Genomic DNA, 25,389 nt, shown 5'->3' on the forward strand with positions numbered 1-25,389 from the left:
GTCCACGTTTGGCACTTCTTTCAAAATCTGTTTTCTCAAAACGATTTGCCGGATTTGGACTCTTTGGTTCAGATTGAGAACCGTGACAATTTGAGAGTCCTGAACTGTAGTGAGCCCAATACGAACGGAACGGGACTCATCCTCCTGGGGCGTTCGGGGACGTCTACACCGAGTCACTTAAAGCCTCAGCCAGACTAAGCATGAAGAGCTCGGCCAGACCAAGTCACTTAAAGCCTCAACTAGACTGAGCACAAAAAGCCTCCGCCAGATTGAGCATGCAGAGCCCCGCCAGACTGAGTTACTTCAAGCCCCAGCCAGGCCGAAGCCACCATTAGGACTTCATGATCATCAGCATAGTGGCCATATTTTCTCACATTCACTCTGCATTGAATTTTTCTTACAAGTTAAAATTCACTCTGCATTGAGTTTTGCTCACATTCACTCTACATTGCATTTTTCTTACAAGTTAAAATTCACTATGCATTGAGTTTTGCTCACATTCACTCTGTATTGAATTTTTCTTACAAGTTAAAATTCACTTAGCATTGAGTTTTGCTCACATTCACTCTGCATTGAATTTTTCTTACAAGTTAAAATTCACTCTGCATTGAGTTTTTCTCACATTCACTCTGCATTGAATTTTTCTTACAAGTTAAAATTCACATTCATTTCAGATGCGCAAATAAAAGCCGTAACATGAAAACAAGACTAAAAATTTTATTTATTCACAAACTTGTACATAAGTTTCTTACAGTCATTCACAAGCAAAAAAAAACAAAAACAAAAAAGAAACAAAACAAAAAAAAAACACAAAACAAACCCTAAACACAGGATTTGTTCACACTAGTTACTCCTCCTCACTTGACACCAGGTCTTCTCCTTCAACGCCCTCATCTAGGAGGGTCTGGGCCACGTCGTCTTCATCAATCCTTATACCACTAAGGTCCAAGTCTGGGAACAGTTCTTCTGCCTTCCGCTTAAACATCTTCCAGCCACTGTCCCAAAACTCAGCTAGTTCGTGTTTGTAGAAGTCCGACCGCTGGAAGCTCTCAATAACTTCTGCTTCAGTCCTACCTCCAGCGGTCGTTCCCGACGGGCCCGTCCCTCCAGACACCTCCCTTGCCAAGTTGCTGGCGACCGCAGCGTCGATCACCATCTGAAAATCAGCAGACCCCTTGAATTGCTCTACTGCTGCAACGCACAGATCGGGGTGTGCTGCCCTTTCAGAGGCTGCCTTGGTTTTTTCTTCCTCCAACTCCTTCTGCAATCTTGCCCTCTCCTCCATTCCCTTGGCACGCTTATCCTCCAGCTCTTTCTGCAGCCCAGCAATCTTCATGTCTGCGTCATCTTTCTCTTTGATCTGCTGGGCTCGCAGTTCTTCATTGTTGATCATAGCCTCTTCAAACCGCTCGGTGGCGACCGTGCAGGCATTCTGGGCATCCCCAGCTTCTTCTTCTCGCCAGCCAGCTGGAACTCGAGCGACACTACCTTGCGGCGTTTGTCCTCTAGCTCCAACTTGACCGCAAGCAGCTCAGCATGGGCTCGAGCGGCGACATTACACTGAACGATCGCCAACACTTCCATTTTCTTCGCCTTCTCAGCCTCCTGCCAACCCCTGGCACACGCGCCTCGCACAACCTTGTTCCAGCTTGCACTCTCCTTCTTGAAACTTGCAAGTTGGGCCTTAGCCTCCTCCGACTTGACCTTCGCAGTCGCCGCCTTTCTCAGCAGAGCCCTTGCTAAGGTTGTTACCTCCATTTGGGCAGAGCGCAACCCCCTTAGCAGCTCAGCCTCATTGAACCTGGCCACCGAGCGCACGGCTGCCTCGTCCACAATCCCCACAAGGCGACCTGCAGCCGCCCTGGCTGGGCCTTCTTCTCCCTCCAGCTGCCCAGACACTGCGCGAGCATGGTAGTTAGCAGTCGTCAGTCTGGCCCCTTCTCCTTGGGGCGCAGGGCCCCCCTTGGGCTGCTGCCCCATCGCTTCCTTAGGGTCAGCTGACCCACTCTCCAATTGCATCTTGGGCTCGAGGGCACTTATGTGCCTTTCTTCCTCTGGGACCCTTTGACTCTTCTCCTCCCGCGTCTCTGGGGCAACCACCATCTCTAGAGCAGCCTCCACCCATTTCTTCCCTCTCTCCTCCGCCATCGGAGTGCCCTCACCAGCCACCCTGGCCTTCTTCGATCCAGGCGCATTTGAGGCCCCCTCAGGGGCAACCCTTCTCTTCTTCTTCTTCTTCAAGACCTCCCCCTCCTTGTTTGCCCTTTCCTTCACTGGATTAACGGGGGGCGGTCGTGGCTCAAAACTGCCCAAGTCTTTTTCCCCCAACGGCTTGGGGCGGGGTCGAATTCTTTCCCTCACGACCGGTTTTGATGGCGGGCCTAACTGTGTTTCTTTGAACTTATTGGCTTTGGCAAAAATGGTCTGGTCCTCCGCCTCTTGCGCTCTCCTTTTCGCCTCAAGCTTTGCTGGTGCCAGATCTCCACCGGTCGGCTGAGGGCCCAATCCTGCGGCAAACAAAGCTGACAGCTGAACGAGGTCATCCCATCTGACGCCCTCCTTCTCCCTCCATGCCTTCACCTTCTTCACCCTCTCCTCCGCGGCTGCCCCCAGCTTTGGCTCCATAGACTTGGTGGGTACTCTCCACACCGTGCGTACTCCAACTCCACCGTTCGCGGATACGTAGAACCACTGCGGCCTCCATCCCTTAATTGATGACGGCAACCCCGCCACCAGACCCCTTCCTGCCGCCGCCTGCAAAGTGACCCAAGTTTCTTGCTGGCCCGAGGCCTTATAGCAGGCAAAAAACTCGTCCACCGTCATGGCCGCCCCCTCGTTCGCCTTCGGCCACGCACTTGCACAAGCCAGTACAATCTTCCATGCGTTGGGCATTAGTTGGCCTGGCGCCACTTCTAGTCGGTTGAGGGCATCCACTACCACCTGTGGAAGCGGCGACCTCAACCCTCCCTTCAACGCCTCCTCGTAGAGGGCAAACTCCCCTAGCCGGGCGTCGGATGGCCTCTCCGTTGCTGTCGGTAACATTAACTCTATTTCTTCAGGCACCTGGTATTTTTTCCGCATACCCTCCAACTCCTCCGCCGTAACGGTTGACTTGTCGGCCTTCGTATGCCATTGATCTGGCTCAGCTTGGCTAATTGGCTTCGGAGCCGCCATCATTGTCAACGGACGAGGTAAACCCGCCGGCTCCCCTGACTTCTCCACTTGCCTCTCCCTCCTATATTGTTCCGCCAATTCAACCGCGTCATCATCCCCTAGGGGATCAACCCTTGCGGTGGTTGCTTTCTCTTGTGCCATCTCTTTCGTATATCTTCGAATAGCTTCGGATACAAGCGCAAGAAAATTCAAGAAGTGTTGCAGGGGCGTATCGTTAGCAACGAAGGAGTTTACGCTTGGAATGTTTTGATGTTTTGCGCAAAGATAGGTAAAGCGAATAATCCCAAAGGCCCAAGGTTTGCCCGTATTCCAAGGGTCCCTATTAAATTTTGCCAATTTGAAAATTTTTCAAAACACCGCTAAAACTGTCCTTTCGAACACTCCATAATAACCTATCGTTTCACTTTTGGCCAAATGCCTAACCTCTCCCACCACGAGATGCTGCCACGTGTATGACCACGATTTACTGCCCCCTTCCCCTATCCTGTCTTTTCCCCTTCAAGTCATCACGTGACGCACCGCCTCTCGAGCCCCGCACCCCGCTACCTCCCCCCTCGCGGTCGGTCCTCCTCATGATAGGTCCCTCCACTCGGCTACCCTTCGCGGTCGGCCCTCCTCATGATCGGTCCCTCTACTCGGCTACCCTTCGCAGTCGGTCCTCCTCATGATCGGTCCCTCCACTCGACTACCCTTCACGGTCGGCCCTCCTCATGATAGGTCCCTCCACTCGGCTACCCTTCGCGGTCGGTCCTCCTCATAATCGGTCCCTCCATTCAGTCACCCTTCGCAGTCAGCCCTCCTCACAGTCGATCCCTCCACTCGGCCACTTCTGGTCGGTCGTTCCTTCCCTTTGACCTTCAACCTCCATCTTCCTCTCTATTCCCTTCGTTGGACTAAAGCTGTACTTGGGAATGGGGGACTACTGACGTGGGTAGGTCCATAAAGGCTATAACCCACTATGAACAACCCAAGCCTACCACTTAGGGCCCAATACATAACTCAACTAGTAAGGCCCAGCACCATCTGGAAGTCAACATGGCATGAAGGACCAATGATATTCAGACACGTGGCAGGTAAAGGGCAAGCCACATCAGTAGACAAAGATCTGCAAAGTTATTGCCACTGCACATCGCCATTAATGCACCCCCTCACTGCATTTATTACGACAACACTTCTCCGTCAGGAATAGACTTTTGGCCAAGGTGACAGATCGGAAGGGACAACGAAATGATTACCAAAGGATATAACTAAATGTTGAAGACAAGAAGAAGGTTAAGTTTTTCCATCTCTAATCTATATACGTATTCCACTCTCTCTCTCTAACTTGCTCGTCGGAGGATTCGCTGGGGGACTCCCCGTTCCCCGTTGAACTCTTGTGCAGGTTCTCTGGTGGGGTTGGTCATTCGGACATTAGGCTTAAGAAACGTGAATCAGTCCAACCTGTCCTACCAACAAAAACTGCATCATCATATTTGCCAAACAAAAGCCCTAGACAATTAGGCTGGTGAACAAGCCAAGTACTAGATCACCTAAATTTACTTTGAACATATTAAGCATAATGAGTTTTTAACTGTATTTAAGTTTAATTTACTTATCTTTTTGTATAAATTTTAAATGAATTTTAATCAAATTGATCACGAACTTAACTAACATATTTTTTTTTTATAATACATATGAGTTGAAATTTATTTCTCTATCCTAATTTACTCATAATTTTTAGTCATTTGGTCATATTTTGAAAATTTTATACTTCAGAGATTCTCACATTATTAAAAAGTTTTGAAAAATTTGTACCTCAAAATTTTCACATGACTCAGGTTTATATGAATGAATTAAGACCAAGGAAAAATTCTAACATAAAGAATTCATAGCAATGATTAATTGAAAATGAGTGAGAGCACTAATTAATGCTACCACTAATGATGTGGCAGTGGGTCCCACCATAAATGATTTGATGTTTTGGCTTTGGTGTTGTATTTTTTTTCTTTTTTTATTGAGTGTCATGTCATTAGTGGTATTTTTAGAGCTTTAAAATTAGTGGTCTCTATCATTGTTGATGATTAATTAAGAGTTATCATTAGGCTCAAAACTCGTGGTTTAATCCAAACTTTTCCATGCTGTTAGATTTTACCTAGCCCAAACTTATACCCAATGAGACTTGGGCTAAGCCTAGACTTAGGCTTTGTTGATTGGCCCAAATCATTGGCCCATGAAAGACGGCTGGCCCATTAGGCTTGGGCTAAGCCTAGACTCTTTGTTGTTTGGTTTCGTTTTTCTAAAAGTAATTTTTCAATTGTACTTTCTTATTTTCGTTTTTTTTTTTGTTTTTATTGAATTTTTTAAATATTTTAAGGATTTTTTTTTTAATTTTTAAACACACTTAACATTAATACTCATAAAAAGTATAATTTTTGTGAAAAAATCTTTTAAAATTCAATAAATACCAAAAATAAAATAAAAAAAATTTGGTATATTTTTCGTATTTTTATGTATTTGTTAATTTTTAAAAATATTTTTTCACAATTTTTTTGTTAGATATATCTAAACAAGGTACATCTAAAAAAGAAAAAAAAATGCTTAAAATTTTAAAAATATTTACTAAAAACAAAAAAACACGAAAAATAAAAAACTCAATTTTTAAAAAACTTAATCTAGAAAACTCAAACCAAACACATTATACCCAAAAAATTATTAAGTCTCCGTTTGGCAAGTTGGGTTAGGAGCTTTTTTGGCTATTTTAGCCACAAAAGACAAAATAGGCTATTTTAGCCACAAAAAATAAAACATCACATCCAACCCATAATCATTACACTCTTCTCTCACAAAAAAAGTCAAAAAAGTCAAAAAGTTAAAAAGTCCTTCTCAAACCAAGGTTTTTAGCCCAGGCTAAAATAGCCCAAAAAGCCAAAAAGCCAACCCACTTCCCAAACCAACCCTAAGTACTCTTAATTTTTAAGTACACCCCGTTTGATTATTTAAAATTTTATTTTACTCTCATTACACTCTATTATTTTTCCCAATTACCCTCAAGGTAAACCCAAATAATAAATAATACACAAACTAAAAAAACTAAATTATTTCAAAAACTTTTCAATACAGAAAATAATAAAATAATTCTCAAATACAAAAAGGAAAAAAAAAACTTATAAGTACATAAGCATTATAAATACAGAAAAAAAAGACCAAACTTTTACATAAGTATTATAAAACTTTTCAATACAGAAAAAAAACTTTTACATTATAAATTATCCAAGAGAATGCTCATGAAAAAATAAAAACCGAACTTATAAATAAAAACAACTCCAATAATATGTTATTGTTAATCAAATTACTAGGCCCTTTTAATTTTTGCCAAAAAAATGATGTAGAAAATAATTAATCATGCTCTACAAAAATTGTGAAATACTTACCTCCATTTTGATATGTTGCTTTAAAAAGTTATTTTGATTGCATTAATGATTCAAACCCCCATAAAACATCACCCCACAACCCCCCACTCACTTGTGATTGGTCCAAGTAAGAAAGAGAAAGAAAAAAAAAATACAAACACATCATTGGTTCACATTATTGTGAGGGTGGTAGGGATTTCCCCAAAAGGGGATTCCAAACATTTTCCTTTTGATTATTATTTTTATTCATTATTTGATTTTATTCAAACTTTCTTTTAAGGTTTAAGGTTTTAAAATAATAAAAAAAAAACAATGATGTTGATGATGATGGTGAGTTTTGGTAGATGGATTGGAGTTTTGGAGGGAGGATGAAGAAGAAGAAAAAAAAATAACTTTGATCTCTTAGAAAAGAAGATACAGAGATTTGAACAGGAATAATTGATTAAGGTGTACTATAAGAAAAAAAAATTATTTTAAGATTTAATATGTATTGTCCTTATTAGTAAATTCATATTAGGATATAATAAGAATTAAAATTTATAAATTTAAATTGGGCGTATTGAAATATATTTTCGGTTCAAATAAAATCCTCCAAAAAATACGAAAAAATAAGATGATATAAAAAAATCTAAATCTCGATTTATTGGGCCACGAGCCGGCCCATTGATCCATGATCGGCTATCTTTCGAGCAAGCCCATTAACCCAGGCTTGGGCTTAAGATTTTTGCCCACAAGCCAACCCGGCTTGGCCAGTTAAAGCCAACGGACGGGTTTGGACACTATTTCCGCAGCCTGACCCTGTCTGATACATGGTTAATTGCGTAATTAGTGAAGCATAGGTTGTAGAGAGAAACAATGGTGGGAAAAGCAACATTCCCTTTTTAAACAAACATCATTAGTCCCCTAAGGATCTTCCAAACTCGTTGGGTTGGAGAATAGAATAACTTTCCATAATTCAAAGAAAGAAAGTAGAGAGAGGGAATCAGAGAAAAATAGGAGAGAGAGAGAAGACAAATAAAGCTTTCCATCAATCAACACAATTAAAGCTGCAAAAAACCATGTTACCTACCCTCCAGTTAACAACAGGAATGATAGAGACTTTTTTTTTTTTTTTTTTTTTAATTTTTATTTTATGCAGTCACATGTCAATAAATGGTAGGAGAAAAAAAAATAAAAATAAATAAAAATTTGACCAATCTCAATACATCAAGAATAGTAAAGGTCAAAACAAAAAAAAGTCAAAAAAAAAAAAGAAAAAAAAAAAGGACTCTCAACCTTTTTCCTTCAGTTAATTCTGGATGGGGTTCCTTCAGTTAATTCTGAATGGGGTTGGGTTGGGATTTATTTATTTAATTAGATATGGGTCTTGTTTTACTGTGTCTTGGCTTTAGCTTCTTTTCACTGGTTTTCTTTCTATCATCATCATCATCATCATCATCATCATCATCAGTATATCTATGTGTATATTTTTATTTTATTTTTTCTTATAAATTCACTTTAATAATCATATTTTGAGATATATATATTACAACTGGGTTACACATATTTTGGCAGTAATGGGTAATGTTAGTGGCAGGAAAGATGAGGCTGGAACCAAGATTGAAAAAGAAGAGTCCATGGAGTATGCACATGGTGGGGGTGCGCTTGTTAACTATCATGCGCATAATAGCCCCTTTCCAGATTCTATGGTTCAGTCCCCTCCTCATAACCCTAGGGCTTACAGCTCTCCTTTCATCTTCACTCCACAGGTCAGGTTCATATATATAAGTATATACATTATCACTTTAAAATTTAGCTATTTTTTTTTTTATGAAAATTTATTTGGAATTTATTTTGTCTAGTTTTATTGGAGCTTATGTGATTATATACTTTGTAAGGGGAGTGCTTAGAAGTTGTGAACTTGTGAAAATTTTTGGTAGTCATGAAAATTGGTTGGTTTAATTGGAGGGTTTTTTTTTTTTTTAAAAAAAAAAATCTTTATCTTTTTAGAATGTGTTCTCTTCTGCACTCACCAATTGTTTGATAGATGTACAAAATGTAGTTGTATGCTGGGTCTGATGAAGTTGGACATGTGATTGATAGGTGGAAAATGAATAGAATGTATTCCTCCTCTGGGGGACTTGTCATGTTATTAGTTAATTTCGTTGGGTGTGTAAAGTCTAATTAGTGTATATTGTTGTCTACTCAAAAACTCACATTGCAGTCTTCTCTTCTTTCAGTATAGTAGAATGGTATGAGTCGTGGACATAGGCAATCTTAGCAAACCATGTAATCTGCATGTCGTGCTTCTCTTGTTTGTGATTGATTCCTTTTGCTATTGTGTCTGTGTGGTTTATTCCGCAACAAGTATGGTGTATGGTGCTCTAGATAGGGAAAAAAGAGCCTCAGTTTGTGATTTGTGCCATTTTAAAATTTCACAGAAATGGAAGAGCATTAGACACAACTGAGGTTTGATTTCACAAGTCAATCACCAAATGTGCTTGCTTGCTTTGACAGACCTTAAATATCTGTGAAATCTGAAATCAGAAATTGAATTTCAGGTCCCCATTGTTCAATTCCAAACTCATTCATTTACACAAAATGCAACACATAATGAAGATATGCTGATTTCTCAGATGGGGGTACCAACGATGATCACATGGAGTTACGGTGCCAAGCAAGTAGCCATTGTGGGATCATGGGATAACTGGAAAGCAAGGTATGATATAAGAGATCTGTTTTAAGATTTTTCTTTCACACTCTCTCTGAAGTTTATGCTTTCAAAGCCAATACCGGATATGAACACTATACTGCTTTCTATCAGAGAGTTCCTACAAAAATCGGGCAAAGGCTTCACAATTATGAAAGTTCTCCCATCAGGTGTTTACCATTACCAGTTCATCGTTGATGGACAGTGGAGGTATTCTCATGACTTGCCACAGGAGTGTGATGACTCGGGGAATATTTTTAATGTTTTGGATTTGCAGGTAAATTCCCCTACAAAATAATTTCCAGTTTGATTTCATTCTCAAAAGAATCACTATCATCTTTCAGTTCTAGTTTTCTGAAATTTGGAAAACCAAACAATTGAAAACCAGTACTCTTCTTCCTAGCCTTAGCTATCTGACAAGTGTGGCACAGTGACACAATCTGGCATCCTACTTCAAAGATAGCCAGCAAAATCTGTCATCCACCAAAGCTATGGTCTTAGCCCTATCAAGATGTGCTACAATGCCAACAACATTTAGCTCCCAAACTAGGAATCCCAAGTGAAGTACAAGGAATGTGCAACCCAGTCTTACTAAATAAATTACTGTCCTCAATGATAAAATCAACAAACTCATTAAGGTTACCATCTAAAACCTCCTGAAAGCTGAAAGGGAATCCATAGACTTGTTCTCAACACCAACGCGGTGATTTTGACCGAAAGTGTACTATTGGACGAACTCTACCCATCCAGCATATCGAGCATTCAACTTCTCACTACCATTTCAAAATTCATTTTAAGCTGAAATTCATTGGCCATCCATAACTAATCTAATCCATCTTCATCGCATGAAAGGGACACTCAACAATTATGGAAAGTGGAAAATTAAAAGTTTGTAGAATAACGCTTTTGCTTTTTGGTGATATCTACATTCCGATCCTTCTTGTTTGGATTTATTATTTGATTACATCAATTGCATATTACAAATTAGCCAATGTATTATGCAGGATTATGTTCCAGAAGTCCTTAACAACATTTCTGGGTCTGAATCTCCTCCTTCCCCTGATTCAGGCTACAACAACCCACCCTTCAGTTCAGAAGATTTTAGTAAAAAATTGCCCGAATTGCCTCCACTACTTCAACAATCATCGCTAGATCAGCCATCGTCCTCCAGGGACAGTCCTGAGACTCTAGAGAAGCCTTTGGCTGCAGTGTTGAATCATCTATACATTCAAAAAGGGTGTACTGGTCAATCTTTGGTTGCACTTAGCTCCGCTCATCGCTTTCGCTCAAAATATGTGACTCTGGTACTTTACAAGCCTCTGAAGAAGGTAATGAAATGAAGTATTTAGGATTTTTTCCATATAATTCATTTTGAAATGATAGTTTATGAGGTTCTATTTTTTTTTTTTTTTTGATTTCACTGTCAAAAGGTATCATTGGATTCATACTTGTAACTTCACACCTTATACTTGTTTTGTTGTGCAACTCTTTGGAGCTGATGGCATAACTGATCAATAAGAAGGCAAACGCGGTTTTAGCATTGGTTTTGCCTGTATTTGAAATGTGAATTACAGGCCCTACTACACGGACAGAATCATGCTAGATTTTTTCATAACGCAGAAACCTTTTTTTCATGTTGCTGGATGAGTAGTTGGATCTCATGTTCTTTTGAACTTAATGCTTCAAAAAATGTTGAATTTCTTGGATTTCAAATTTAGATTTGGCATGCCATGTGGGATATATTGTGTTAAAACAAATGTTGAACTTAGAGAGCACTGAATGACTTAACCTGCAAACCTATCTTTCTTTTAAAAGGTTTGGTTAAAACTTAAATCAACTGAACCATTGACAGACACATTCAAAGTGAGCTTTGTGTTTCAATTGGGAAAATTTAGTGCTATCTATAGATTGAGTTAAAATAATATGATTAGGTTTGAGAAACACAATTTTAGCTCAAAATTTGATCACTTGTTATAGGTAAACCAAAACCAAGCCACTGAAGCTTTATACATTTAAAAGTAAGATTACTAAATGTTAATGTAAATGTAAATCACCTACTACACTCCACCAAACCTACCTCCACCACTCACTCCTCACCTACCTCCACCACTCACTGCTCACCTACTCCAGAATCATCTCCTATATAATAGGAATTCTTGTACAAAATCAAAACAATCAATCTTGTAATCAATAAATCAATAATACATAAATTCTTACATGGTATCAGAGCAAGGTTAAGAAGCTAATAATTCTGCTTCACCGGCGGGCGGCAGCCTCGCCTTGGCCGCCCGCCGGACCTCTACACCTGCCTTTACTCTCTCTCTGCCAGAACCCTACATATAGAAGCTCTTTCTCATGGTCTCTCTTGCTCTCAGTTCCAAATACTTGTGAACCATTAATTTTCTTCTATCTTGAGTTTTCCCTTTGGTTTCATAATCATGAAAAGGATGGACCTTTTCTGTGCATCACCAGCCTCCACAGCCATATGTTCAAGCTTGGATCAACGGTCTGTGATCCGCCATGGCACAAGGCCAATCAGCCGCCACAGCCACCATGTCAGTGGCGGTGATCGGAGAAGAGGCCTAATTCCTCCTGTCCCTTGTACTTCGCAACTACCCATTGATCCAAAACCTTCTTATCAGAACGAGTCCGACTCGTTCCCGCACTGGTTCAGTAACAGTGCTCTGAAGTTGTTCTTGAAGTCGGCTCGAGCGCCGCCGACGAAGCAGAAGAGGCTGGACCGGTTCTGGTCCATGTTGATGAAGCTGGATCCCCAATCGATCTCCGGCTGATCTAACCGCCGGAAATCCCATGTTCTGCGACCCAACGTGATGAAGTGCTCAGAACCCATGAGAGAGAAGCAATGGCTCTAAGCTTAGACAGCATGTACCACCATTGGACGAAGTTCTAACAGCAAAGACCCACCCACTCACCTTTTTCGAATCTCACACTCACTTTTCTTTTTTTTTAATCAACCCACCATCCTTTGTTTTTTTTTTAATCAACCTCTCTTATCTTTCCACTTTCTTTTTCTTTTTTTTATATTTATTCTACTCTTTTTTTTTTTTTCTTTTTTTTTTTTTTGAAAAACAAAAAAAAAAAAAAAAAAAAAATATTTTGATAATAAGATTAATACGTCAGAGAATGGTTGTTGGCCAAACACACAGTTTACCTTCTCTGGTAACACTTCCTAAGTAAAGTTTAATATTATACCCAACATGGGGATCCTAAATAAACCATCACATGGCACTACAAACAAAAGGACAAGCAATGCCTCCTAGAAAGTGCAGCTCATAGAAGCCATACTAGCACGCCGAACTGTTCTCCAAAATCCACCACCCACACTTTCTTTTTTTTTTTTTTTATCACTTTCTTTTTTTTCTAATCCCGCTCTCTTGATTCGTCCTGTTCTCCACTCCCCCTTTTATTATTTTTATTCATTATTATCTCTTCATCATCCCCATGTTCATCCACACAAAAAAAAAAAAAAAACCAAAATTCCAAATTTACACAACAACCCATATTTTATTCCTCTCAGGGATCACCCCGATCACAATTTTACCAAACAAAAAAAAAAAAAAAAAAAAAAAAAAAAAAAAAAAAACAAACAAACAAACAAACAAACAAACAAAACCACACCAAAAGAGTTGTTTTCTTTTCTGCAGACGGCCACCCACCGACCTCCCTTCTTCGCCTATTCCGCCGGTCTTTTCTTCTTGCCTCCGTCCTGGGCGGTCCTTGCCGGTGTTGTCTCCGTATTTCCCACTCCACTGGGCACGATCACTACTCCCTGCTCCTCCACTGCAGCATATGGCGGCCCTCCAAATCGGAACATCACGGTGGCCTTCCGCTTCAGCTCCTTGTTTTCTGCCCTTAGCACGCTTATCTCTGCTCGCGCATCCTTATACATGCGTTGGAGCAGAGCCAGCTGGGAGTTTAACTGCTGCACCTCATTTGTCCTACTCTGTAGCCGGTGCGACAGATTTGTGACCGCCGTCATGGACTCCACACATGCCTTCAACGTATACTGATTGGCCTCCACATCCGACTGCACCGCCATTTTTTGCTCCACAGACCGCATCGGAAAGTTCAGCGGAGCAAACCCAGCAGTGTTTGGTTGAGGTTCACTGGCCACCGCACCAGTTCTCTCTCCTGTAGACTCGTTGAGGTCGGGAAAAAGGGTAAGCAGCCCGCGGGACGACGAAGCCATTTTTTCTGGGCAACAGAGTGTTCTAGAGAGTGTTACAGAGTATCTTCTCAGCAAAACCTTCTCAGCAAAACGAAGAGTTTTTCAGAGGATTTTCGCCAATTGTTTGTCTTCGCCTCTGCCTCAGCTCTGTCTTGGTTAAATAGCCGAGGCAGCCACGCGCATCGCGCGCCTCTTCTCGCCGACAAACAGGCACGCCTTTTGATGCATTTGGGCACGCCTTTTGATGGCACGCCTTTTGAGGGTGCGGGCACACCTTTTGAGGGCACGACTTTTGAGGGCTCGATATCTACATCCATGTATATTTTTTTTTGGGCAGCCTATATACACACTCATACAGTGTCTTTTACACCGGTCAGCTTTATCAATCCCTTTGTTTCAACCTCAAATAGGTTTCTATCTTCACACCTATTTGAGTTTGAGGGGGGGTTATACCAGTATAATGTATAAGTCGCCCATGGCGCACTCCCTAAGTCACCCCCTTGGTGCACCACCACAATTTTCTACAACGGTCTGACACGACCACACAGTGTCTGCTACATCGGTCCGACATGACCCCGTAAACTGTCTTCTACAACGGTCCGACATGACCCCGTAAACTGTCTTCTACATCGGTCCAACATGACCCCGTAAACTGTCTTCTACAACGGTCCGACATGACCCCGTAAACTGTCTTCTACACCGGTCCGACATGACCCCATACACTGTCCCGACATTGATTCCGGTCAGCTTCTACATCGGTCCGACATGACCCCATAAACTGTCTTCTCCAACGGTCCGACATGACCCCGTAAACTGTCCTGCTACAACGGTCCGACATGACCCCATAAACTGTCTTCTACATCGGTCTGACACGCCCACACAGTGTCTGCTACAACGGTCCGACATGACCCCGTAAACTGTCTCCTATCCTGTTTTATTTTTCAGTTTATTTTTTCTGTTTTGTTCCTCTCTCCAAACTCAAGTTGGCTAGTACCTATCCTCCTTGAGTTTGAGGGGGGCTGTTAATGTAAATGTAAATCACCTACTACACTCCACCAAACCTACCTCCACCACTCACTCCTCACCTACCTCCACCACTCACTGCTCACCTACTCCAGAATCATCTCCTATATAATAGGAATTCTTGTACAAAATCAAAACAATCAATCTTGTAATCAATAAATCAATAATACATAAATTCTTACACTAAAAATATATATATTACCAAACCATGAAGCTTTATACATTTAAAAGTAAGATTATAAAAACTATATATATTTGTCAAGAAGTTTGATTGGTTCTATTTATTTTCTCATCTCCTTTGTATTTGCTTGAACAATTCATTCCACACATGCTCTTAACCACTGATTATTGATAAAATGTGGAAATTAAATTAAATTTATGATCCTTTTGGAACATCACAAAAACACATTGATACTCAAAAACAAATATGCTTATAGACATATATATGCTTACATTTGAGAACTCAAATGAGTTGCAAATAAAACAGAGTACTCATCTTTCACACTGCCACTTGCTGCTGAAATCAATCATATAGTCATTTCATCGAACGGGTACCTTGATCCAACCATTGGCAAAAGCAATGGCTAAGATCACAAATGGGGTCGACATGCCGAATATGATAATGTAGGGAATGGGTGTTTTCATGGGATTCTCTCCTTTCCTCTCCCCTGCTGCCTGCCAATACCTGCACTTAGCAAAAATGCCTATTTTTGAGTGACTTATGTTAGCTCCTTTTTTTAAAGTACTTTTCTAGTTTTTATTAGTTAATATCAATGCAATGATTGAATTTGAAAGCAAGAAAAGTGTTTTGGAAATGCTAACAGACATAACTGTGCCTAGTGTCATGTAAGAAAGGATTCAGTGTGTTTGGATTGAGTTTTTTGGATTAAATTTTTTTTAAAATTGTATTTTTTGATTTTCGTATTTTTTTGTTTTAAGTGAATATTTTCAAAATTTTAATTTTTTTTTTACCTTTTTAGATGCACCTAACTTAGATGTATCTAAAAAGTAAAAATTTTGTTAAAAAATACATAAAAATACAAAAAATGTACTGAATTCTCATTTTTTTTTTGTATTTTTGGTATTTAGTGAATTTTTAAAAGGTTTTTTCACAATTTTTTTTACTTTTTAGATATATTTATGTTAGCTATGTAAAAAAAATGTAAAAAAAAAATACTTAAAATTTTTAAAAAATTCAATAAAAACAAAAAACACAAAAAATAAGAAAGTTAAATTTTTATAAAAGTGTTTTTTTGAAAAACCTAACCAAGCAAGTTGATTGTCATTGAGACGCTAGCAGTTACATGTTTCAATGAAGATCCAACAGTTTATTTTTAAAGCATTTGCCTAGTTTTTAGGAGTTTACAATAGCAATGCAAATTGAATTTGAAAGCAAGAAAAGTGTTTTGGAAATGCTAACATTAGTGTGTTATATAAGACAGTAAAGCATTGGAAGGGCCTGGGATACTGTGTACCTAACAATGAACATGTCCCTCTGTCTCACCAATTATACCCATACAATTTGATTATTTTTTAAAATTAATTTAAAGGAAAATTTATAAATGTGGTTTGTGTAACTTGTCTATTGTGTCAATTTGGATTCTAATTCTATTAAATTTTCCCTTTCCTTTTTTTTGCATTGTGTTAATTTAGTCTAATTAATAATATTTGTTAAGTAATTGAACAGAAATTAAGGGTAAAATAGTTCACTCAAAAGGAAATAGACCATTTAAGTAGAGTGAATGGATTACTTTGCCGCTTCATTTCATTGCAATTTATAAACATGCATTATGGATTAAACTAAATTGACATAATGTGAAAAATTTAACTTAGAGTTGATTCAATTAAAACTACAAAAACCAAATTGAAACAAAAGTCAATCTACAAAAACATGTATAATTTTCCCTCAGCTAAAAATCAAATCATGTAACTATGAGTGCATAAGATATGAACTTTTGGACAAACAGAATTTTGTGCCCATTGGAAGAAGCCTTACTGTTCTGGTTCTTGATCTTTGGTTATGAATTTCTTCTTCCCTCCTTGCTTGACTTCTCCCTCTCCTCCACCTAACAACCACCAAAACCCTTTTTATCAAATCATCAAAACATAAAAGCAAAACAAAAATGAATGAAATGTAGAAATGTATCTTAAACCTAGCTCTGCATGAACCCTAAAATGATAGTGAACTCTTGTTCCTGGTACAAAGGAGGGTTCTTTGGTAGAGAAAGGAAGTTTGGGACATAGAGAAGAATAGAGGGCCAGTTTGGCTGCCATTGCTAGAGGGACTGTGTGTTCTGTTTGGCCATCATTTCTTGGCCATCACATAAAGGGTTGTTTGGTTTTGGATATGGAACTAGTGGCACTGATATGATACCCTACTATTTTGGATATTATTAACCTTATCTAACTAATCAAACATATATATGACTTGTAAGATGCCCAAGTGGCCCACTTTCCTTTAGACATGTGTATGTGGTACTGAACCATCATCTTCAGATGTAAGTCACTAGAGTTTGGTGTCCCAAGGTGCCTCATCTATCAATGAAAGGAAAATGCTAGAGGTTTTAAATTTTTTATCAAAATAAATGATCAAATGTCTCACATAAATGACATTTGGTCATTTGTTTGGTAGAAAATTTGGTGTTTCTAGCATTACTCATCAATGAAATCACATTAATTAGTGGCAGTAGTTTGGTTCTTTTTGAATTTTTATTTATTTGTGTTAAATACAGTGCACGAGATAAGTTTTTAAAGTTAAATTATTACAGTAAATCGACATTACGAAATTAATTCAAATTTAAAATCTCATCTCACTAGCATTAAAGTGTCCCTCATGACCAATTAACTATAATGCAGGTCGATAATAATTTCTTCAACAAAGTTGTGAGGCACGCAAATTGTAAGTATCATTTATTGTAGTCTAACTCTCCGTCTAGATTTATTTTCTAAAAATTATAAAAATTGTTGTGTCAATGTAGAAAATTGACAGGTGTCAGGATAATTTTCATTCATTTTTATAAGGATAAATTATAAACACATCTCCTGAGATTTACTTAAATTACAAATTACTCCTTGTGATTCTAGAAATTACATTATGCCCCCTAAAGTTTCTAATTTCATAACAACTAAGTCCTTTTCGTAATAAATCATCAAGTTAATTAATAATTTTTAATAATGTTAAAATTTTATTTCAATTAATAATTCAGATAATTTTATTATTATTGTAGAAGCCGAAAATTATATTAGACCCATAGGGACAGATGTGTGTCCGGCCCGAAACATAACCTCTATTCGGCATATACCCCAGCCAATCAAGGAGCCGAATAAAATAACCAATATCCCAGCTAGTAGGACAAACGCCGAGTAGAGGTACATGTGACAGAACAAGGGCGGGCCCAACCTAAAGGCCCAAAGGAGATACTATAAATACGGGACCACCCATCAGAGAAAGGTATGTGAGAATTATTAAGCTTAACTGAGAATACAAGTAATCTTGAGTGCAGAGACTAACTTGCCCATCGAAGTGCTAATTCCGGCACCCCCGACCGGAGTGTTTATCCCTTTTCAGGTGGCTAGCAAAGGATCGCGAGCGTTCCCCCGGATCAGAAGAATATTTCCAAACCACTTCTCCACAATTGGCGCCATTTGTGGGAATACTCAAACACATCCATGGCGGGCGTAACGAAAGATCCTCCGATAGTCACTGACGAAACCACGCAGAGAGACGACCTCACTCCAACAAACATGCTTGGACCGGAGACTATCCCCGTAAGACGCGCTTTGAACTTCGCCTCACCCTCAATTTTAGAACATGAGGCAATGCAAGCAATCATGGAACAAACAAAGCAGAACGAACAAAGGTTGGAGAACATGATCGCAAAAAACGAACGTCTCCGTCAGGATTTGGCCTTGGAGGTGGCGAAGTCCAAACAAGTTGTACGCCAAGATCCGGAACGACCTGTGAGGGCCGGAGGTCGACGATCTCGAGCCCGACAACAAGACGCTGATAGTGACTCCAACTCATTATCCCCGGAGCCCAAGAAGAAGGGACGATCTGAAACTTCCAGCTCCTCTGAAGAGAGTCCACGTATAAGGCATAAACGCAGATGAAATAGCTTAGATGAAGAAGACCGGCACGATCCCTTCATATGACAAATTGCAAAGGTAGTGCTACCCAAGAAATTCAAAGCACCGTCATTCACCTTGTACGACGGTAAATCGGATCCCACCGACCACATCCGCCATTACAAGCAAGCCATGACATTGCATGCAGACGACGAGGCCCTCATGTACCGAATATTTCCCAGCAGTTTGGGACCATTGACCGTCAGGTGGTATTATAAACTGGAGCCAGCTTCGATCAAAACCTTCCACCAATTACAGAAATCCTTCAGGGCTAGATTCATCACCAACGAGATCCAGCCGAAACAAGCCGACACTCTCTGGGCAATCCATATCCTGCCAGGAGAAACACTAAGAGCTTATTCGACACGATATTGGGAATGCTTTAATCTTGTTGATGATGCCTGCAACGACTCCATGGCCATCATCGCCTTCAAAATGGGATTATATCCAGATAGTGCCCTCCGCAGTTCCTTGACTAGAAGACCCCCCAAAATAGTCTGGGGGTTGATGAAGAAAGTAGAGGAATACTGCAAAGTGGAAGATGACGCCTTGCGGGTAAAAGCCGAACACATGGCCAACAAAACGGCCCCTCTTGAAATTGCTCAACCAATAAGTTCCGTACCACCTTAGAGCCCTGAACCATGACAGCGGGCTAAACGAGACAAGAGACGAGAATCTCGCTGATCAAGCGATCAATACTCACACCGAGCAAATGAGCAACTGCAAGTTGATAGTAGGCGCACAAAGCGCGCCAACAAGAAATATACATAGCTGTCAGAGCCAATCAGCTCGGATATGTCCAAAACCCAACATCTTTCGTTCTTCAAATGGCCGTCCAAAATGGTGAGACCACCTGACACGAGAAGGCGGGATAGGCGGTGTGAATATCACAAAGATCACGGTCACGATACTGACAGTTGCTATGCTTTGAAAGACCACCTTGAGGAATTGGTGCAAGATGGTCGGCTCCAGCAACATGTCCGAAAGAGCGCAGTCAAAACAGTTGCCCTTCGGCAGGATTCACCTCCGCTCGGCGTCATTCATATGATATACAGCCTTCCAACGCCTCTTACTGTACACGCCATTCAGTCAGCCCCTTAGAAGCAAACACACACCAATGAAACGTCCCTACGAAGCTCTGAGTATTATCTTCGACAATTCCGACCTTATCAGCATAACACTCCCCCACATTGATCCATTGGTTATTGAACTGCACATAAACCGATTTACCGTTAAACGCGTCCTCATAGACCAGGGGATCACTTCGGAGGTTATGTATTACGAGACCTTCATCAAACTCGGCTTCAACGAATCAAACATGTCTCTGGCTCCTTATCCATTATTCGGCTTCACCGCAAATCCAGAGTACCCGTTGGGGAAAATCACACTACCTGTTCAAGCGGGCTCCCAAACAGCGGATGTGGAATTCTTGGTCGTCAAGATCCCTTCGCCGTATAATCTCATCATGGGGCGAACCTGGTTACATACTATTCAGGCTGTGCCAAGCACCTATCATCAACTGCTACGCTTCCCGACCGAACACGGCATTGAGCAAATCTGTGGTTCCCAACAATCCGCACAAGCATGTTATCTCTTTTCTAGAAAGACACCAATGGAGTCGCAGGTCAACTCCACTGAAATGCCGAATCGAAACAGCCTCGACGATGTCGGACGGTTCTCTAGCGAAAAGCCACGGAAGCCCTAGGTGATACCAGCAGCAGTTTGCCAAGTCTTATAATCGGCGCGTTCAGCTGCGCCGCTACACACCGGGAGAGTTGATCCTGAAGGTACTTTCGGATGACAAGAAACCTGTTGATTGTTGATGAAAAATTGGGTGCTAACTGAGGCGACCATTATCGGATAGATTCCTATCGGCTCAGAAACATGTCAGGAAGGAGTCTGCCACGGCCCTAGAACTCGACGCACTTGCGAAAATTCTGTCATTAAACCCGACTTGTGGGGAATGATTCCAGTTCTAAATGATTCGCCATGTACACATTCCACTTTTATAATGCAAGGATTCTTGTTGAAAAAGTTGTAATCTGTCACGACCCAAACCCGGCCCTATGGGTTTAGTACCGTAACCGGCCAGTAATCCGAGATTACCGAAGGCCTGCTTAACAGTAATACAGTGAAACAGAGTACAGGGCCTGGCGGAAGCCAATACAGTAATTAAACAATGTCCAATGAGCTGTGACAGTCTGTATGCCAAAAAGATTTTTCATGCATTCATACATAAACAGTACAGAAAACATTCCGTCTGTACAAAACAGTACGGTCTATACAAAATTTACAATCACGCAGTACAGGGACCTAATCCCTTGATAACGGTACGGTAACAGTCAGTCTATACAGAACAGTCAGACAGTATGGAGACAGGCGGGGGAAAAACAAACAAAAACCCCCAAGCCATAGCATGGCAACTCGGAACCTCGCAGTGAGGCACAAAGGCTGGCTTGACAAAACTGGAGTTACCCTAACGCTCCTAGCTCCGATCTGGTGCCTGTACACCTACATATATATATGAGCAGTGAGCTAAAGCCCAGTGAATAACATAATGCGTAAAGGGGTTTAGAATGAATGTCCTTACAGTAATGAAAACAGTTCAATTCAACCAGTATTTCAGTTGTTCAGTACAGTAAACAGTCATATGTGGTACATCCATTAGCATAACAGTAACAGTAGGTCTTGAAAGACCGAACAGTAATGATGGCCATCAGTCAGTAAACAGTAGTGGTTCCACGAGGGAACCGACAGAGAATTCTGTCGCAGTAACAGTAACAGTAAACAGTAAGTACTAAGGATGCCACAGTACAGTTCAGAAATAAAGGACATACATTCATTCAGTAAATAATACCAGTTCAATAAACAGTTCAGTTCAGTATTCAAAAGATAATCATTTGTGAACATATCTTTACACAATCGTTACTCACAGAGTTTGGGCTACAGTATGCTAGAGCGTGTCCCCCAGTCGCCAACCCTACACAGTTCACAGGTTGAACACACACTAAGTTACACAGTTGGGCAATATCATAACTTAATCCCTAATTTGCCTTGGTGTGTTCTACAACGATATCCTCATCCAAATGCCTTAAACTAGGCCTAAGAATGCCTAGGATGGGATGAGGATGCAAAAATGCACATTTAAAAGCATTTTCAGGATTTTCAGAAAAACAGAGTCCCGCTCGAGCTCAGGTTTCCCCGCTCGAGCGTACAGGCAAACAAAGGTACACGCTCGAGCGCAAACTTTCCCGCTCGAGCGTACTGTAAAAGTACTGGATGGGTGAAATCCCCGCTCGACGCCCGCTCGAGCTTGAGACATGACTCCGCTCGAGCGCCCAATACTCCGCTCGAGCGGACTGTAAAACAGTGCAAGATGCTGGAAGCTCGATTTTCCCGCTCGAGCGGCACTTCCCCCGCTCGAGCGGACGACTGAAATCTGGAAATCCCAGATTCGAGCTCCAGGTCCAAAACCAAGCTCAAAAGCATCAAAACCAATCCTCTTGGGCCCATTTTCTGGAAAACATTTATAAACACATAGAATATCATGTTTCAAAGCTCAATTTTTAAGAAATCAAAGCCCAAGGGTGTTTAATTCAAACCCAATTTCAAATCATTTTCAAGAACAATCTTCAAACATGACATGCATGATCATAGATCATTTTCAGAGCTTCAATGCTGTTTCAAAAGAGCTCAAACCTTCAAAGATAGGATGAACTCATGGAGTATGACCAAAAGATGGACATGCATGTGAGGCATTATGAACTACAACCTCAAAACTTCAACGAAACTAACATGCATGCAAAGATTGAGCTTCAATTCAACCACCATGAACCAAAACATGACTTAGTTCTACAATGAAGCATGAATCATGCAAGAATCAAGCTCAAATACACAAACAAGAGAGTAATCACTCTACCTTAGGTCTCCAATGCAAGGCTAGAGGCTCAAATTAGCAATCTACACTTCAATTACCAAGCAATTCCACCAATGAACTCAAACTCAACTCAATTCCCTCTCACTCTCTATTTCTCTCTCTCTAGTCGGTGTTGTGCTCAAGAATGAGCTGATGAAATGTGTACGTATGAGTGTAATGAGATGAGCCAAGTAGTGGGCCACTTAAGTGGCATTTAGGTAATTACGGCAAACTTTGCAATTAACTCATTTTAATCTAATTTAATCATACCTAATCAGTTTTCAGGTAATTATACCATAAAATCATATTAAATATGACGATCATAATACACTAACCCATTTCCGGTTCGGCCGCCGATAAGGCCTTCAATTAATAGTTTAAACATATAAGCATGAACAGATAATCATACAGTCAAACAGATAGAATGCAATTCAATCAAATGCATACATTTAACTCAGTTTAAAGTTCGGTCAGTCAGTTCAGTACTTTAATCAGTTCAATTATCAGTCAGTTATCAGTCATTATCAGTTCCGTTTAACAGTACTCGGTGATTATCGGTAATCGGTCAGTCATTAATCAGTAAACAGTATGAGGGTTGTTACAGTCTCCCCTCCTTATAAAGAGTTTAGTCCTCTAAACTCGAGTTACCTTCATTCTGGAAGAAAACAGGATTCAGTGGAAACAGTTCAGGATATCGTTTGGCCATGTCATCTTCCCTTTCCCAAGTGGCATACATACCACCATGGTTTTGCCAGTCAACTTTCACCAGCGGGATCTCTTTGTTCCTCAGTTTCTTGATCCGTCGGTTTACAATCTGTATAGGCCGTTCCTCGTAAGTGTAGTCATCACTCAACACTATCCGAGTAGGCTCAATCACATGGAAGGGATCCCGGAGGTAGTCTCTCAACATAGAAATGTGGAAGACGTTATGCATATGCTCCATTTCAGGAGGAAGCGCAACTTGATACGCCACCGGATTGATTTTCTCAATGATCTCATATGGTCCGACGTATCTCGGTGCTAACTTGCCTTTGACTCCAAAACGAGTCTGGCCTTTCATTGGTGTCACTTTCACAAAAACGTGATCACCCACTTCATACTCTCTGTCTCGTCTTCTGACATCTGCATAACTTTTCTGTCTACTCTGTGCAGTTTTCAGTCTTTGCTGTATCAGTTTCACTTTTTCAGTTGTTTCATACACCATCTCGGGCCCAAGCAAAGGCCCATCTCCAACTTCTGCCCAGCAAATTGGAGATCTACATTTTCTGCCATACAATGCCTCAAAAGGCGCCATACCTATACTCGAATGGTAGCTGTTGTTGTAGGCGAATTCAACTAATGGCAGATGACTTTCCCAGTCTCCCTGAAGATCAAGGACACACATTCTCAGTAAATCCTCCAGAGTTTGGATGGTCCTTTCTGATTGGCCATCTGTCTGAGGATGATAGGCGCTACTCAGCCTCAATTCGGTACCCAATGCAGTCTGTAGACTTTGCCAAAACCTCGATGTAAACTTCGAATCCCTGTCAGAAACAATAGACACAGGCACTCCATGCAGTCTTACAATTTCATCAATATAGATGACAGCCAATTTGTCCGCATTATAGATTGTCTTGACAGGTAAGAAGTGAGCAGATTTGGTTAGTCTATCGACAATAACCCAAATGGAATCCATACCTTTTCTGGAGCGAGGCAATCCAACGATAAAATCCATCGTGATATGCTCCCATTTCCACTCTGGTATGGGTAGGGGTTGCAATAGTCCGGCAGGTCGTTGATGTTCAGCTTTGACCTGTTGGCAATAAAGACATTTGGATACAAAATCAGCAATTTCTTTCTTCATTCCCGGCCACCAGAAATTCTGTTTCAGATCTTGGTACATTTTCGTATTCCCCGGATGGATAGACAATTTCGAATTGTGGCCTTCTTGCAAAACTCTTCTTTTCAGTTCAGTATCATTTGGTACACACAGTCTTTCTTGAAATTTCAGTACATTATTCTCGAATTTGAATCCCGGTCTCGGTTTAGATTCTCTTTCTTCGATGATCTTCTTCAAGAAATCATCCAGTTGCTGTTTCTCTTTAATCTCTTCAACCAGTGCTGGTTGAGCAGAAATAGCAGCCAAGATTCCACCTTGTTCTCTCAAAACAATTTCAATCTCAGATTTTTCAAGGTCACAAAGCAACTCTTTCTGTCCTGTAAGCAAACAAGCTAAGTTTCCAATCGACTTCCGGCTCAATGCATCGGCAACGGTATTGGTGTAACAACCCTCATACTGTTTACTGATTAATGACTGATTGATTACCGATTACTGCTAAACGGAACTGATAATGACTGATAACTGACTGATAATTGAACTGATTAAAGTACTGAACTGACTGACCGAACTTTAAACTGAGTTAAATGTATGCATTTGATTGAATTGCATTCTATCTGTTTGGCTGTATGATTATCTGTTCATGCTTATATGTTTAAACTATTAATTGAAGGCCTTGTCGGCGGCCGAACCGGAAATGGGTTAGTGTATTATGATCGTCATATTTAATATGATTTTATGGTATAATTACCTGAAAACTGATTAGGTATGATTAAATTAGATTAAAATGAGTTAATTGCAAAGTTTGCCGTAATTACCTAAATGCCACTTAAGTGGCCCACTACTTGGCTCATCTCATTACACTCATACATACACATTTCATCAGCTCATTCTTGAGCACAGCACCGACTAGAGAGAGAGAAATAGAGAGTGAGAGGGAATTGAGTTGAGTTTGAGTTCATTGGTGGAATTGCTTGGTAATTGAAGTGTAGATTGCTAATTTGAGCCTCTAGCCTTGCATTGGAGACCTAAGGTAGAGTGATTACTCTCTTGTTTGTGTATTTGAGC

The 25,389-nt window shown here is 40.6% G+C and overlaps 1 protein-coding gene and 2 long non-coding RNA genes across 5 annotated transcripts; 1 reads left to right on the plus strand and 2 right to left on the minus strand.

Annotated features, from left to right (window-relative positions):
* Nucleotides 1–7,500: 7,500 nt before the first annotated feature.
* On the plus strand, nt 7,501–11,136 carry LOC114289883 (SNF1-related protein kinase regulatory subunit beta-2). 3 transcript variants are annotated; one of them, XM_028233718.2, is made up of 4 exons: nt 7,501–8,311; nt 9,179–9,261; nt 9,367–9,529; nt 10,257–11,136. In XM_028233718.2, exons 1-4 carry the CDS (start codon nt 8,120–8,122, stop codon nt 10,590–10,592), a joined length of 774 nt encoding a protein of 257 aa, XP_028089519.2. In that variant the 5' UTR covers nt 7,501–8,119; the 3' UTR covers nt 10,593–11,136. The 3 variants fall into 3 exon arrangements, with proteins under 3 accessions (XP_028089519.2, XP_028089518.2, XP_082735888.1); XM_028233717.2 differs by having other exon boundaries at nt 7,642–8,311; nt 9,104–9,261; XM_082879762.1 differs by lacking the exon at nt 7,501–8,311 and adding an exon at nt 8,996–9,011 and having other exon boundaries at nt 9,104–9,261.
* Nucleotides 10,118–10,839, minus strand: LOC145795434 (uncharacterized). Its single transcript, XR_014336388.1, has 2 exons — nt 10,701–10,839; nt 10,118–10,571 (listed from the first exon to the last, which is right to left on the minus strand). It is a non-coding gene; the product is annotated as an uncharacterized LOC145795434 (long non-coding RNA).
* Nucleotides 11,137–14,975: 3,839 nt separating the features above from the next.
* LOC114289885 (uncharacterized) lies at nt 14,976–16,685 on the minus strand. Its single transcript, XR_014336389.1, has 3 exons — nt 16,618–16,685; nt 16,461–16,530; nt 14,976–15,168 (listed from the first exon to the last, which is right to left on the minus strand). It is a non-coding gene; the product is annotated as an uncharacterized LOC114289885 (long non-coding RNA).
* Nucleotides 16,686–25,389: the final 8,704 nt, after the last annotated feature.

Source organism: Camellia sinensis, chromosome 7, assembly GCF_055761805.1.
Source record: "Camellia sinensis isolate YWXY chromosome 7, ASM5576180v1, whole genome shotgun sequence".
In the NCBI taxonomy this organism is placed as follows: domain Eukaryota; kingdom Viridiplantae; phylum Streptophyta; class Magnoliopsida; order Ericales; family Theaceae; genus Camellia; species Camellia sinensis.

Bases quoted from the DNA above. Each gene is read 5' to 3' on its own strand.
- LOC114289883 (XM_028233717.2), top strand. From the start codon at position 8,120: ATGGGTAATGTTAGTGGCAGGAAAGATGAGGCTGGAACCAAGATTGAA. The intron at 9,262-9,366 runs GTATGATATAAG...GCTTTCTATCAG, and splicing joins TGGGATAACTGGAAAGCAAG to AGAGTTCCTACAAAAATCGG. The intron at 9,530-10,256 runs GTAAATTCCCCT...TGTATTATGCAG, and splicing joins TTAATGTTTTGGATTTGCAG to GATTATGTTCCAGAAGTCCT.